The 14,441-nt window shown below is 52.7% G+C and overlaps 2 protein-coding genes across 7 annotated transcripts; one reads left to right on the top strand and one right to left on the bottom strand.

Annotated features, from left to right (window-relative positions):
- Window positions 1-78: 78 nt before the first annotated feature.
- On the bottom strand, window positions 79-14,002 carry LOC105702003 (spectrin beta chain). 6 transcript variants are annotated; one of them, XM_012429183.2, is made up of 12 exons: window positions 13,801-14,002; window positions 7,687-13,593; window positions 7,521-7,612; window positions 7,353-7,457; window positions 7,131-7,273; window positions 6,954-7,012; window positions 6,368-6,424; window positions 5,283-5,387; window positions 3,317-3,466; window positions 2,291-2,558; window positions 1,977-2,159; window positions 79-430 (listed from the first exon to the last, which is right to left on the bottom strand). In XM_012429183.2, the coding sequence occupies exons 1-12, from the start codon at window positions 13,934-13,936 to the stop codon at window positions 427-429; spliced, it is 7,209 nt and encodes a 2,402-aa protein (XP_012284606.1). In that variant the 5' UTR covers window positions 13,937-14,002; the 3' UTR covers window positions 79-426. The 6 variants fall into 6 exon arrangements, with proteins under 6 accessions (XP_012284606.1, XP_012284607.1, XP_012284608.1 ...); XM_012429184.2 differs by lacking the exon at window positions 6,368-6,424; XM_012429185.2 differs by lacking the exon at window positions 3,317-3,466.
- LOC105702007 (peroxiredoxin 1) lies at window positions 3,473-5,273 on the top strand. The gene has a single exon (XM_023431891.1). The coding sequence runs from the start codon at window positions 4,571-4,573 to the stop codon at window positions 5,003-5,005; it is 435 nt and encodes a 144-aa protein (XP_023287659.1). The 5' UTR covers window positions 3,473-4,570; the 3' UTR covers window positions 5,006-5,273.
- Window positions 14,003-14,441: the final 439 nt, after the last annotated feature.

The following is a 14,441-nucleotide window of genomic DNA, read 5'->3' on the forward strand; positions in this document are numbered from 1 at the left end:
AAATTGACAAGGGTACATCGCGATCACGCTAACCTGGGACTATGAATGTTAACTCTCTCTCTCTTTTTTCTCTCCCTCTCTTCTGCGTCTCTATCATTAGCGATATTGCAGACCGTCTAAATTTCGAAAACGCGCCGAGGTAGGCATCTTCGAAAGTTTTACGCGCGATTGCCGACTCGGCCAGGACAACTTTTGTTAGATTCTTTCTTTTTTCTTCTCCACCCTCAACTGTGGAAAATCCTGCGTCGCGCGTTAAACTCATTCCTGGCCGAGTCTCCTATAATTTGCGTTATCTTCCTCTTCCCTTCTTCCTCTTCTTATTGGCGCGGCTTTACGGGGTAAAGCGGCGCAAATTATTCCATCTTCGCTCGACGTATTGTTGCGCTGGCGCACGTTAGCGGCTTCCCGTACTTGCACTGCTCCAGTTTAGCTGAAAATTAGCGAGATGGATGTATTGTACAGGTCGGTACCCATGGGTAAATTGAAGGAAAAAAAAAAAGAAAAAACGTTCTTTTCAGTCATCTGCAGCTAGACTCGACTAATGACAACCGTACCCGCGAGCTTGACTAATCAAAACCGTGGGTAATCGTCGGGTACTATGAACGAGTCTTACTCCAATTTACTTGTACATTCTGTAACTCGACTGCTTCCCGAGAACCGAAAAATCCGTGTCTCTAACAGTCCTCGGCGACTTTCGACGGTGAGAACTCGAGTCAGTATTTAAAGACATCCCGTGTTTCTTTTTTTTTCTCCGGGCGCGGGAGCGCGTCTACTTTTTATCTCGATTTATCATGTTCTTCTTTAAACTTTTCAGGTCTTCGGATGGCGCAACGATGTCTTTAAATAGCGGGCCAAAGCGTGACGAATAAATGATGCGATGACAAGCAGTGATGGCAAGTCGTTACAGTGGAGGCTAACAACGATGCACAATACGTACTTCTCAGAAACATCTACATACCAAGGCGGACTAACTAAACGTTCTATGACGAAATAATCGAAAGAAAAATTAAACAAGCACCTAATGCACGTCCGGATCTAATCGAATTCCGATGTTTCATACGTGGAATCTCCGGAAGAAAGAGCGAAGCCATTCCACCTCGACTATTATGCGATTACGGGTCTATGGGGAATATCAGGATACGATAGGAAAAAAAAAAATAGAGAGATACGAAAATGCGGAAATCATACGACCGTTCACTACGAGATATCCAAAAAGTTCTACGAAAAGCGACCGCACGTACGAAACGAGAGAACTCGAGAGATCCGGTGAAAAAAGTCCTCCCACCTCGGAGCGGTCTTCGGTCATTCCGCATTCACAATTGGAAGAACATTCCCCTTGTATCGCCAAGGAACTAATGCAACATGACGAGGAACCAACGAAAATAATAATCGAAACGGAAAGTGTATATAATGTATATGTATATATCGAGTGTCAAAGATATAATCGCTTAATCGTGCAGTAACGACGTAAACGAGGTCTAGGATGTTTGGTGCGACTCACCGCGTCTAAATGTTGTTCCAATTGTGTACAGTTTTTCTTACTTTCATGGGGCTATCGCTTTCTATTTTTTGGCTTTTCTAAAATGTGACAAATGCGATATGATCGGATGCGCTTGCTTTGCCAGGCTCGAGCGTATGTATATGAGGTGACTGCGAGAGGCCGACTTTAAACAAGGACGACGATCTTGCGTCGACATTCCACTTGGGAAAAACCATCACTCGTTTTTCGGGGCTCATTGTATTCCGTCCTGGACATTTTACCCTTGACTCCTGGTCGTAATTTCTCCTTGGGGAAGACGCGAGGCGTCAAGGAGTCGAGAAAGTAAAAACGCGAAACGAGTGACGTCTTCCGTCCAAGCGGTCTCTCAACCGTGGTCTCGACAAAATTGGCATCGACCCTTGGTTAATCGTTAAAATTAGGACAACCGGGCGATCGGACCTTTCTCGAACGGGTTGGGAGAAGCTCTAGGGCTTACTTTTTCTTGAGAGTGAAGAAACTGCGCCGCTTGGTCTCGGCTTGCGTCGGGGCGGGCAATGTATGCGCTTTGGAGGTACTTGCGCCTGACGTGCCTTGTGCAGCCTGGTTCAACATCGACACCCAGTCCTTCATCTCTGCGTCATCTTTGGCCTGGAACAGGAAGTCGGCTCCGCTCTGCGACCTAGGAGGAAATTAACATCGACTCAATTCCACCCTTCCCGAAGAGGCATCGATTAGTTCGGTTCACCAACGACGCGTCCCAACGTTAACCCTTGCAATCGCGACTAGTTAGGATGTAACTAACGGGCTTACTTTACTCGGAAGACGTGTTTCTTCTTGGTGTAGTCGCTGGCAACGATAACGGTGGCGCCTCTAAGGTCCAAGGGCGACTCTCCCTTGTATGGTTGATCAGGAGCAGACTTGTACGATTTCTGATCCTTGTACGCGACCAGGTTTTGTCCACGGACGACCATGTACACCTTGTCCCAGGACCGATTGGAGGCCTTCTTCGTCGTGCTCTCCCACTCGTGCTTTCGTACAAGGGTACCCTCGTACTCGTCGTCGGTCGGGCTTCTTTGCTCTGAGAAAAATTCCGGCGATTAATGCAAAGGACTCCCATGCATTCCATTACACTTAAACGCCCAACAATGAGACCAATCGTCCCTAGGACGGAGAGGGAACGATAAACCCACGTGTCGGTGCACCTTCAAACAAGTATGATCGTCGCAAATAGGGAAAGCTCGCGTACGTACTCTCATCGAGTGACACCTGATGCAAACGAGGCCTCGCGTGCATACATACTTGTTTGAAGAGACAGGAAAATATCTGGAGCCTCTCAGCGACCTCGTCCGCTGCAACTGCTCCCGCCCCCTTCCTGCGTAATTAGCGATGCCGTTTAAAAAATTACACAAAGCACACAGGGACGCGGAACGATCTCAATTGTTAATAGGAAACTGCAACGGATAGTTAGGTACATAAGAAAAAAATACAAGACGCCGACTCCATCTGCTGGAAGTTAAAATTAAAAAAAGAAAGATGAGAAGGCTCCGTCGTGAATCATTCGAAGACGCTCCGCAAGTTGAGGGGAACCCTCGCCCGGATGGACGTATCCGCACTTCTGGACAATTTCCCGGATTAATTGCATTCAGATCCCATGCACTCCTGCCTCGACCACGTCGTAGGAACCCTTTGCCACGTCCCTTTTTTTCGGAAAATCAATTTCTCAAGCTACTGATCGAGCGATGCGTAAATTCGCGCGGACGTGGGTCGATTTACTCTCCGCCTCCTCCTTTCGTCCAAATAGGAAAAGAGAGATTATCGATCGGCTTAGGGACTTACCGGGGAAACTGTGCTCGTCATCGCTCACCCCGCTGCGATCTAAACTCGGCGACTTGGCGGATTTTCTCCAACGGAAGCTGCGGAAGGGCGACTTGCTGCGGCTACGCTCCTTGCGCTTTAAAGTGCCGGACTCGGAGCCACCCTTGGGAGCTTAGGGGTGTGCACAACACATACGGATTTAGTCGGCTACTTACTCGGTCTTCCTGTCTCTCGACTTGCCTCGAAACCTTGACAACCCTAAGGGCGCCCTAAAGGGCCCTTTAAACCGTCTGGTTCATCCAAAGTGCGTCTATATCGCGTATATACTGGGTCTATACCGACGAGGTCTCCAAGCGCGACACATCAAAAGAAATAAAAAATAAAAATTCAGGAAGCATCACCCCGAAATTCTTGACACGATAAATAAAGGACGTGAGCAAAAAGTGAGCCGCATGGAAAAATCGCGCAGACCAGACGCACCTTGGATTTATCAACGTTTACACAGGGACATCATGCGACATGCTCATGCAGAGGTTCTCCAGGATCTTTAATCCTGCTACACGTGGTTATTTAGAGCCTCTACCTATATCTCTACCGCTCGAGACTACTTATTTAATGAGTGCAACATCGGGCAATGATCTACTGATTTTTTTTTTTTTTTTACGGAAAGGCGAGGGAGGAAGGCAACCATCGACCCCTTAAGTATCTCCGCGCTTCCCCGATGAAGTGCATTAATTAAATCCCTGGAGCACGAATGTAGCCGCAAAAGTGACAATTGAGCGCACCGAGAGTACATTAATTTGGTTACCCGTCTGACGTTAAATTTTCAAGTTTAAAGGCCTCTAAATGTAAAGAAAGTCGGATCAATCGTTTCTTCTCCGATGCGATGTTCGGGGTCTGCGAGAAGTGCGGCGAGGGAAGAGATGGCTCGATTACCGAGGTCATGCATCAATTACCGGCACTTAGGAAAAAGGCCCCGGCCTGGTCGGGGGTCGCGGTGCTCGATAAGGAATTTCGCAACATATCCTCGAAGGACTACGAGGGGAAGTACCTAGTTTTACTTTTCTATCCGTTCGACTTCACCTTCGTGTGCCCGGTGGAGCTGATCCAGTTCGGAGATCGCATCGAGGAGTTTCGATCTTCAGGTACCGAGTCATTACTCTTGGTATCCTTCCCCCTTACTTTTTCACATTTAATTTCAAGTCGTTCACCGTGAAGCTGCGGACATTACCGTCTCTTTAATCTCTAAGCGGTAAAATCATATTGAACGGCGCAATGGATAAAAATGAGATCCTCCTCCCAGGGACGGAGATCGTCGCGGTGTCGACGGATTCCGAATTCTCCCATTTTGCCTGGGCCACGACCCCCCGCAAACAAGGCGGCCTGGGCGACATAAAGATCCCCTTGTTATCGGACAAGAGTCACAGGATATCCAGGGCCTATGGGGTCCTGGACGAGGAGAAAGGGGTGCCCTTCAAGGGCCTCTTCATCGCGGACTGCAAGCAGGTTCTGCGCCACATGGCCGTACACGACGTATCGATTCCTCGATCCGTCGACGAGGTCCTCCGACTTGTAAACGCGTGTCAATACGTCGACAAATACGGGGACGTGTGTCCCGCGGGACTCTCGAAGAACGCGGAAAAACGGCCGCAAACCGAGTCGAAATGCGGAGCCCCGGGGAAAATCTCGGAATACTTCGCTGTATGTTAAACGGCCTTGTTAAAAACTAGGGAAAACAAAAAAAAATGAAAGAAACTAAACTTATCACCGAATACCCTGAAGAGTCGAATTAACGAGTACTGGTGCCTCCTTTTCATATTTTCATATTTAATTCTTTACCCTCGGGTGGATTTTCTTTAAGGGGTCGATGAGGTGCCCTTTTTCTTCCCGGTACATCGGGGACGGTTTTCTAGAGACTACACAATTTTTCTGAACGCTTGGTTTCGTTCTATTTTTTTTTTCTTTCTTTCTAATTTTCTTCACTTACTTGTCGGAGTGGATGCAACGCGGGCTGGAGATTTCGGAGTGGATGGTGTGACAGGTGGTTTCGCCTCTTCCGGTAACGACAGTCGCCCAGGCTTCTGAGCATGCACTACACCACACCAATTTCAAGTTCATGCTGTGTTCATTCAAGTACATCGAGTAATACGGGGCAATTACAGGGAGGGTACGAAAACCATCAGAGATAGAATTCGAGAATTCATACGTGGCGACATGCGAGGGTGTGCAGTGATAAGCGAGTTCGCGATCATTAAAATATCTCAAAGAACTACAAATGGAAAATTATTCGGCAATACGATGCAATTGAAATCTCGATAACCGCAGATAGACGCGAGATAAGAAAAAAATATGAACAAGCGTACAAAGTCCCAAAGCGACGAAGGTATATCTTTGTAGCTATGATTTTTCTTAGAAAAATTGAAGAAAAAAAAAATTAAATAAGTGCTTTGCGCAACAGACCATGCTTGATAAATTATGGGAAAAGCAGAGGGGGGTTATTTTTTTGCGGCGGGTAATTTCCTCCATTACCTTCTAAGTCAGCTTGGCATGGTAGTGATTAGAGAAATGCGTTGCTCAAGGGCGCGTCAAGATTCCTCAATTAGATAATCTCCGTATACCGAAATTCATAATTATAACTAGCACAAGTGGACGATGATGATCGGCCCCGTGTATCTCCATCACCTGTTAGAGAGGTTTAAAAAGCGACTAGACATCGACAAGTACATTGTTGCAACGGACGCTGGAATCTGCTGAAAGATGTAATTGTTAATCGAGAAACACGTAACTTGGGACAAGATAGGGAAAGATAGCCGATAGCCCGTTCCACCACCGTGATTAAGACCTGCTCGAGAATTAAAGGAGGATGTTACAAATTATAAACACAGGCGATCTACCAAAGTGCTGAATAAACAATTGCGGCATGAAGGGGCATGGAATGGATTAATTGCTCTTAACGAGCGTGGAAAATAATTCGGGAAAATTCTCGCGACTGCTTTCGCCTCGCATGAAGGTAATCCTCGGATAAAGTCGGGGAAATATAAGTCTTTTTTTTTTTTAACCCAGCACACTCACCTTCCTTGGGCTTTTCTTGAGGTTGCGGTGTACGTGTAGAAGCCTTGCGGAGTGCCACTGTAGTTTGTGCATTCCGTGCCGCATTTGGATGCATTTTTGGATAATGGTCACGGGGGAGGAATTGATACAGGAGGAGGGAAATCCGGGAAGGGATGGTTTACGGGTCAGGGTAGAGATTGAGGCAAAAACAAACGTGCTGTTAGCAGTGTCATGCTCTTCCGCGGTACCGCTCCATAAGACCAGAAGGTTGACGTCGAGGAGACGTTGTCGATTAAATGAATTACCAGACCACCGCCGAGTACACGACCCACACGGATACGACCGCAAACCTTCTAGTTTTACAGCATCACAGCAAAGATTACTCGAGTAAGCTCGTATTAGAGACGGAGAAAAGAGTAATCGTGGAAACGTAAGCCGAGATCCGCCGAGTCGAAACCGGGCAACCGTTCAGTTGCCTTCTCAAGGTTTACATAGAAATTCGCTAGCCGAAGTATCTATACCGTGCCGTACTCAGCTGTGCGTAACACACCTTTTTTACGGGCACGCTACTTTTAAAAGTGACTTTAAAACACTCATGTCCTCTTACCATGGGAGTCGTCTTCGCCGGCTGCGTGGTCCCGGCTCGGCGAGCCCTCACCGTCGGGTCTGAAATTCCAGATTTAATTTAACCCACCAAGGGAGTCTAAGTTCCTGGGTACTTAATTCCATAAATCGGTACACATCTTTAGTACAAAGTCATGTCATAAAATTAGTATAAAATCACCTGTCGCTGGGTGGTTCATCGGGACTAGTAACAGGGGTAGCTTTAGCCAACCTGGCAGCCTCTGCAGCGGCTGCTTCCTCCTTCTTGCGTCTCTCCTCTTCCTCTCTCTCCTGCTCTCGTCGCTTCAGTTCTTTCAGCTCGAACTGCCGGAAAACGTGGGTGTATACAAAATTGTCGCAGCAAAAGAGTTAATAGAAAAAATTCCACGTCGTTCCGACTTACGGTGGTGAGTCGTGCCAACGCGCTAAACCTCTCCTCCTGGGCCGCGGCGGACTTTTCGAAAGCCTCGTGCTTCTTGATCAGGTTCTCGACTTCGTCGATGGTATGCTGAAGAAAATAAAGGATCCTTATATCGCTCGATTTGCGTTCAATCCAGCAATTCCCACTTACACCAAGCTCCTGGCTCATGAGGTACGGTTCCTGGGCGATCAGCCAAGCCTCTGCAACCGCTGCATCCCTGGCGAACTGGTAGACCTCCAGGACTGGAAGATGAAGATGAAATGTATTTAAAGGATACCCGAAGAGCGACCATTAGGAGAGAAAAAAAAATCCTTACTGAGCTGCAGATTCTCCCAGCGTTCCTCCCAGCGATGCAGCAACGCGTTCCTGTGGTTGGTGAGAGTGGCCAATTTCTCCTTGATCTGGGCACTGGCATAATGGTTCCTGGCGAGGAGGTCCTTGCCGAGGTTAATGCACGCCATGAGGTTGTCCTCTCTGGTGTCGATCTCAGCCTTCAAGCTCTGGTGATTGTTCATGAGGAGCTCGACGCCGGACACGTCCCTCGGTTTCTCGGAGGTGTTCATCTGCCTGACGACGTCGTCCATCCAGATCATGAGAGTCCTGACCATGTTGAAGAACCGGAACAGGTCCCCGGTATCCTCGAGCTTGGCCTTCCTGCCCTCGCACAGGGACTGTAGATTATTCCACGCTGCGACCACTTCGGCCTCCCTGTTAGTAATTTCCCTAGCCTTATCCCCAGCGTAGCTGGCTTGCAACTTGGCAGACTCTTCCTGGATCTGTGAGACCTGGCTCTGCAAGGTAGAGAGGTCCTGGATGAAATTGGCGTGCTTCCTCTGGAGGGCGGAGACGGAGCCGGCGTCGCGGCCCAGCTCGTCCGACATGGCGTTCTGCTTCTCGAGGATCCTGCCGAGGACGTCCTTGCAGTCGTGGAAGAACTTGTGGAGTTCCCTGCTGGCGGCCAGCATCTGAGTGCGGGTCTCTATCAGCTCCAGGAGGTCCTGCCAGACCTCGTTGAGGCCGTCCTTCCATTCGGCGATGGTGGCAGCGTCGGAGTGTCCCGTGGCGATCAGGGAATCGGCGATGCCGTTGACGGCGGCGACCCTCTCCGAGCCGATGGTGTCGGTGTCCCTGGCGAACTCCTTGAACCTCTCCCAGAGCAAGGTGACGTGGTCGTAGTCCTGGCCTAGCTCGTGACTCCCGGCCACCAGCTCCCTCTCGGCGATCCACTGCTCCAGGTCGTCCACCTCGCGGTTCAGCATGAAGAGCTGGAGAGCCTCGTCGAGCTTGGCGCGACGTTCCCCGGCGAGGTCCTTCAAGCCTGCATAAAGCTTGTCGACCTGAGACTGTTTGACCGCTATCTGGTCGGCCAGAGGATGCTTGTCGTTGATGAGCTGCCTGGCGGTCTCGCCGAGCTGCCTGACAGTGTCGGCGTAGTCCTCGACCGCGTGCTCCAAGGACTCGTGCTTCTTCATCAGGTTCTGCGCCGAGATCTCGTCCTTGCCCCGGTCCTCGACCATCATGTAGAGCTCCTGTTCGCTCATCCAGGACTCCGCCTCGGTGGCGTCGAAGAAGTACTGCTGGGCCTTCTCGTTCTGCAGGAGCTGCCTGTTGCGGTCGTCGACGGCGTCCTTGAGCTCCCTCCACTTCTCGGTTAACTCCGAGATCAGCCTGGTGAACTCCTGGCTGTCCTCGTGGGCCTCGTCTATCAACTTCTGCCCGTTGTGGCAGACCGAGTTGATCCTCGGCTCGTGGTTCTCGATCTCGGTCCTCAGGGACTGGTTCTTCTTCTTCAGCATGTGGACGTTGAAGAGGGAGTTGCCAAACTCGGTGCTGGTGGCCTGGGGCATCTTCTCGGCGATCCAGAGTTTCTCGTCCTCGACGTCGCGCCTGAACTGGAAGGCCTCCTTCTTCTTCTCGAGATGACGCTGCCGGTCGATAAGCGGCGCCTTCAGCTGGGCGAACCTCTGGGCCACCTTCTCCTTCTTGCACTTGATCTCCTCCATCTTGTCGTCGGGGACGGTGCGCTGCAGATGCTCCGCCTGTTTGTCGAGCTCGGTCACCTGGCGCGCCTTCACGGCCATCTGGGTCTCGATCATCTGCTGCTTCTGCATCAGGATGTTCACCGAGGCGAGGTCGGACCCGGTGTCGGTGCTCTCGATCTGCTTCTCCAGCTCGTTCATCCAGGAGTCGATATCGTCGCAGGTCTGGTGGATCAGGACCTCGCGGTTCGCGTCGAAGAGTCGCTCCCCCTTGTCGTGGGTCGTGGTCTTCAGCTCCTCGAACTGGTCGGCCAGCTCGGCGACCTTCGGCGTCACTATCTCCGCCAGCTCGGGCTTCTGTTGGATCAGCTCGTCGGCGGCCTGCTGGAGTTGCTGAAGACGGTCCTTGTTGCTGGCGATCTCGGCCTCGAACGCCTGGTGCCTGGTCCACTTGCTGTGCACCGTCTTCGCGCTCCTGTAGGTCTCGTCCTGAGCGGTGATGTGCTTCTCCTGGACCCACTCCCCGAGTTCCTCGCAGTCCTGGAGGAACATCTGCAGCTGCAGCTGGTCCTTCAGCCTCTCCATCAGCTGGTTGGCCTTCTCCCGGTTGATGTTCCTGCGCTCATTGATACTCTCCGCTTTCCTCTTCACCTTGTCGGCGGCGAAGTGACCCTCGTCCACCAGCCTCCCGGCAAACTGGACCACGGAGTTGATCTTCTCGTCGTTGGCGTCCATGGTGGTCATGAAGGCCTCGTGGCGTTTGATCATGTTCTCGGCCTGCTCGAAATTCGAGGGCGTCTCGTCCTTAGCCAGGATATGCTCCTGCTGGGACAGGAGGACCTCCGCCTGGCGAGCGTCCCGATCGAAGACCTGAAGATTCAGCGAATTGGACAACAAGTTCTGCCTATTAGCCCACATCTGATGCAGCTCCTCCCAGCCCATCTTCAAGGCGTTCAGCCTCTCCCTCAGGAACATGTACTGCGTGTCCCCGTCCCCGGCCTCGCTGGTCAGTCTCTCCCCGTACTCCATCATTTTCTGGTAGTCGTCGATGTAGTTGTCGATCTCCTCCTTGATGTTCTGATGCTGGGTGAGGAGCTTCTCGGCGTCGGTGAGGCTGGTCGGGGTGTCCTCGCTGGCGACATCCGTCTGCGTCTTGGTCAGCCACGCCTGGAAGTGGTCCAGGTCTCTCAGGAACCGGTGGAGGTCTCCGGCCTCCTCCAACTTGGCGTCGCGCTCCTTCAGCATCTGCGTCAGCTGTTCCCAGATCGCGTGGATCTGGGTGATCCTCTCGCGGATGACGGCCGCCTCTTCTGGGTGTTCCTGCTCGATAATCTGCGCCTCCTTCTCCAGGGCGTCCAGCTTGGCCTGAATGGCGGCCAGGTCGCGCTCCATGCCGCTCAGCCTCCTCTGGAGGGTCATCACGCCCGTCAAATCCATCTCCAGGCTGTCGGTCTGCTGCAGGATCCTCTTCTTGTCCTCGATCCAGGACACGGTCTCCCTGCACTCGATGTGGAAGGTCTGCACCCCATGGGCCGAGTTGAGGGCTTCCCTCTTGCCCTCCGCCTTCTCCCTCAATTCCGCCCACTTCTGGTTCAATGCATTCTGCCGGGCGACGATCTGCTCCGAATTCGGATGCTCCACGTGCAGGAGCTGACGAGCGAGCTGGTTCACCACGGCGACCCTGGAAGCGTTGGCGTTCATCTCCTTCTCGAACCCGTCGTACCTGTGCTTCATGATCTCCACGTCCTCGATATCCTTGGCCGGGACCATGGTGTCCAGCATCCGGTTCTTCTCGCCGATCCATTGCTCGACGCCATCGGACTCGCTGAAGAGCTTGTACAGGGAAGAGGCGTCCAGGAGTCGCTGCTTCCTCAGCTTAGCGAGTTCTAGGAGCTCCTTGTACCTGGAGTCGATGGACTCAAGCCTCTCCAGGACCTCTGGCGACTTTGCGTCCTGCTCCCCTAGCTGGGAGGCCTGCTGGTGGAGCTGTTCGATGGTCGCCGCGTAGTTCTTCAGCTCGTCCGTCACGTCCTTGTGCTTCTTCAGCAACGACTGCACGTTCGCCTCGTCCCTGCCGACGTCCTCGGAGGAGACGAGTCGCAAGGTGTCCAGCATCCAGATGTCGACGTCGTCGGCGTCGGTGAAGAGTTGGTGATAGTCGACGGCCTCCTCGAGTCGCTTGCGCCTGAAGGCCGCCAGGTCGAGGAGGTGGTTCCACATGCCCAGGATCTCCTGGAGGCGTTCCTGGATGCGATCCGAGCCGAAGTGTTGTTGTCGAACGAGCTCGTCTCCTACGGCCGCGACGGTCATCAGCTGCGGCTCGTGGGACTGTATCTCGTTCTCCAGGGCCTTGTGCTTCGATAACAGGAGGTTGATGGTCGTCAGGTCGTGCCCGATGTCCCCGGTGGAGACGATCTGCTCCTTCTCCTTGATCCAGTTCTCCTCGTCGGCCATGTCCCAGTAGAACTGCCAGAGCTTGCGGGATTCTTCCAGTCTGGCTCTTCTTTCCACGGCGAGTCGCACCAGCTCGGCATAGGCGTCTTCCAGCTGCTGGACTCGCTCGACGATGATGGTCGGGTCGCAGGGACGATAGCCCTCCCCCTGTTCGAGGAACTTCTGGCTCTGCTGGACCACGGCCTTGACTCTCTCGCCCAGGACGTTGATGTCGGCCTCTACCAGCGAGTGCTTCTGCAGAAGGTCCTCGACGCCCATGAGGTGCTTCCCGTAGTCGTCGGTCAGCAGCCTCATCTTGATCTCCTCCATGCTGTCGAGGATGTAGAGCATCTCCTGGAAGTTCTGCTGCAGGTGAAGCGAGGACTCGAGTCTGAGCCTCCTGGCGCGGAGTAGCTCCAGGAGGTAGTGCCAGAGCCGGAGGACGTTGTCCTTGCGCTGGTTGATCCTCTCGATGTCGTGGTACTTCTCGGCCTCCAGCTCCTGAGAGACAGCCATGACGGCCTGGACGCGCTCCTCGTAGGCGAAGATATCCGTCTCTATGGCCTCGTGTTTCTTCGCGGCGGCCTCCACGGCCGCCAGGTCGAAGCCGAAGTTGTCCTGGGAGACGAGTCGCTGGTTCTCCGAGAGCCAGGTCTCCCTCATGCTCGCCTTCCGGTTGAACCTCGCAGCCAGCTGCTCCAGCTTCTCCTGACGGATGAGCTCCTCCCTCAGGGCGAGCTCCCGCTCGTGCTCCGCCTTCTCCAGCCTTTCCCAGGCCTTGTTTATGTCCGAGATCATCTTGCCCTCCTTCGGGATGTACGGCTTCTGGTTGTTTGCCCTCATCTTCGACTGCAGGGTGAAGAGCAGCACCTCCAGGTTGCCCTTCTCCACGAATTTCGGGGGTTTCTCGACGGTCCTGTAGTTAGAGAACTGGGACAGCTGGGACTGGACCCCGACGAGGGAGTTCGCGAATTTCCGTCCCGCCAATGCTTGGATGGTCGCCTCGATCCACCTCAACAGGTCGCTCGTCAGGCTCTCGTACTCGTGGATCATCCGGTCGTTCTCCATCGCGATGCCCACCACCTTGCCGATCCGCTTACCCTGGACCGTCTCCTGCTTCATCTTCGAGAAGTAGTGGTAGTAGGTCACCACGTACGTGATTATCGACTTCTCGTCCGGGTGGTCGACGAAGATGTCCTCGGCGTCGAGGAGCTTCGTCAAGCCTAACTTGTCCTCGGCGACGTTGAACGCGTTGTTCAGGTTGTAGATCGCGTTCGACTTCGACAGCTTATCGAAGTGGATCAGGTCGGGACGGTGCTTGTGGATAATGGCGTTGAACGCGAGGCCGTCCCTCCAGGAGGTCGTGAAGTTCCGGACGTTTACGTTGTGGTACCCGGCGGTCTTCATCTGGCACCAGAGGAGAAGCGCGTCCTTGGCGGACTTGGTCTCCTGGTTGTCGGTCTCCTCGATCGTGATGTCCTGGATCTGGAAGCGCAGGATTATGGTCCAGATCAGACCCAAGCTCAGGCGAGGGTTCCCGTCGACGATGTCGTGCGAGCCCATGTTCTCCAGGTGGACTCTCTGCTCCCGTAAGAACTGCAGCGCCTTGTCCACGTTCTCGAGACAGTGGATGCGCATCTTCCCCTTCGTCGGCCGGGGTAGCCGCTCCCCGGAGAGGATCTCCAGGAGTTTTATCAGCATCTTGCCGTCCCGCAGGTCCACGTATAAATCTCCGATCCTGCAGGAGCATCTCACCAGGTGGGAGTTCACCCACTTCTGGAACGTCTTCTTCTGGACCGACTCGCGCTCCCCTGCGGAAACCAATTTTTCATTCCTTTCGGACCCTTATCGAAAATATGAAAATATGAAAAAATGAGAGACCACAAAATGTCTAAAGCATGAGAAATATTAGAGATATGAAAAATTTCGAAAAACAATATAAAAAAACATGTCAAAGCCATCAGAAATAATCCCGCTCCCATTATCCACGGGCTGTGATCAAAGGACCTCCGACTCACCGGCCAGTGCCTTGATTCGAGACCGTTCGAAGAGCCTGGAGCTCGAGTTCCCTCCATCGTATTCGTATTCATCGACGATCTCTTGCTGAAGCGTCGGGTCCCAACCCGAGCGCACCACCGAGATGTCGGTCGTCATCTTCTCAATCGGACCAACAGCTCACTTTACCCTTCTACGGGGCGAACCTGGAAAAGGTCGAGAGGATGTGAAGAAGGTCGAAAAATCAAATTCGAGAGGGTTACGCAACGTGGATGGGCAAAAAAGGAATAAAAAGGAAATAAAATTAAAGACGTTCCCAGAGACTCGAGGAAGGCGAGGGGATCCGAAAGGCCATTTTCGGAGCGGTCCGCCAAGGTCGGAGGCCTCGAATAAATGCATTCCCTCTCGAGGCTGGAACCACCTCGGGCCGTCATCGTGTGGTTACATCACTCGCATGATGTCACACGCGCAAATTACACGCTCGCGGGATATATACGCACGCCGGAGCGTGCCATAAATAATGCGACAGAAAGGTGCACCGTTACGCTCGTGAAAGCCCACGGCTCGAGGCGAACCTCCGAGGAGTCGTCGTGAAGGATCGCGCGATGCGAGTACGCCCCGTAGTACGCACAAAATATATGCTCTGGATAATATTAAAAAAATA

The sequence above is a fragment of the Orussus abietinus genome, unplaced genomic scaffold, assembly GCF_000612105.2.
Source record: "Orussus abietinus isolate OABI.00-Male unplaced genomic scaffold, Oabi_2.0 scaffold46, whole genome shotgun sequence".
Classification (NCBI taxonomy): domain Eukaryota; kingdom Metazoa; phylum Arthropoda; class Insecta; order Hymenoptera; family Orussidae; genus Orussus; species Orussus abietinus.

Excerpts from the sequence above, each read along its gene's own strand:
- LOC105702007 (XM_023431891.1), top strand. The coding sequence starts at position 4,571 with ATGGATAAAAATGAGATCCTCCTCCCAGGGACGGAGATCGTCGCGGTG.
- LOC105702003 (XM_012429183.2), bottom strand. The coding sequence starts at position 13,936 with ATGACGACCGACATCTCGGTGGTGCGCTCGGGTTGGGACCCGACGCTT. Across the intron at positions 7,013-7,130 it reads GATGAACCACCCAGCGACAG|ACCCGACGGTGAGGGCTCGC; the intron begins GTGATTTTATAC and ends CTGGAATTTCAG. Across the intron at positions 2,160-2,290 it reads AAACACGTCTTCCGAGTAAA|GTCGCAGAGCGGAGCCGACT; the intron begins GTAAGCCCGTTA and ends ATTTCCTCCTAG.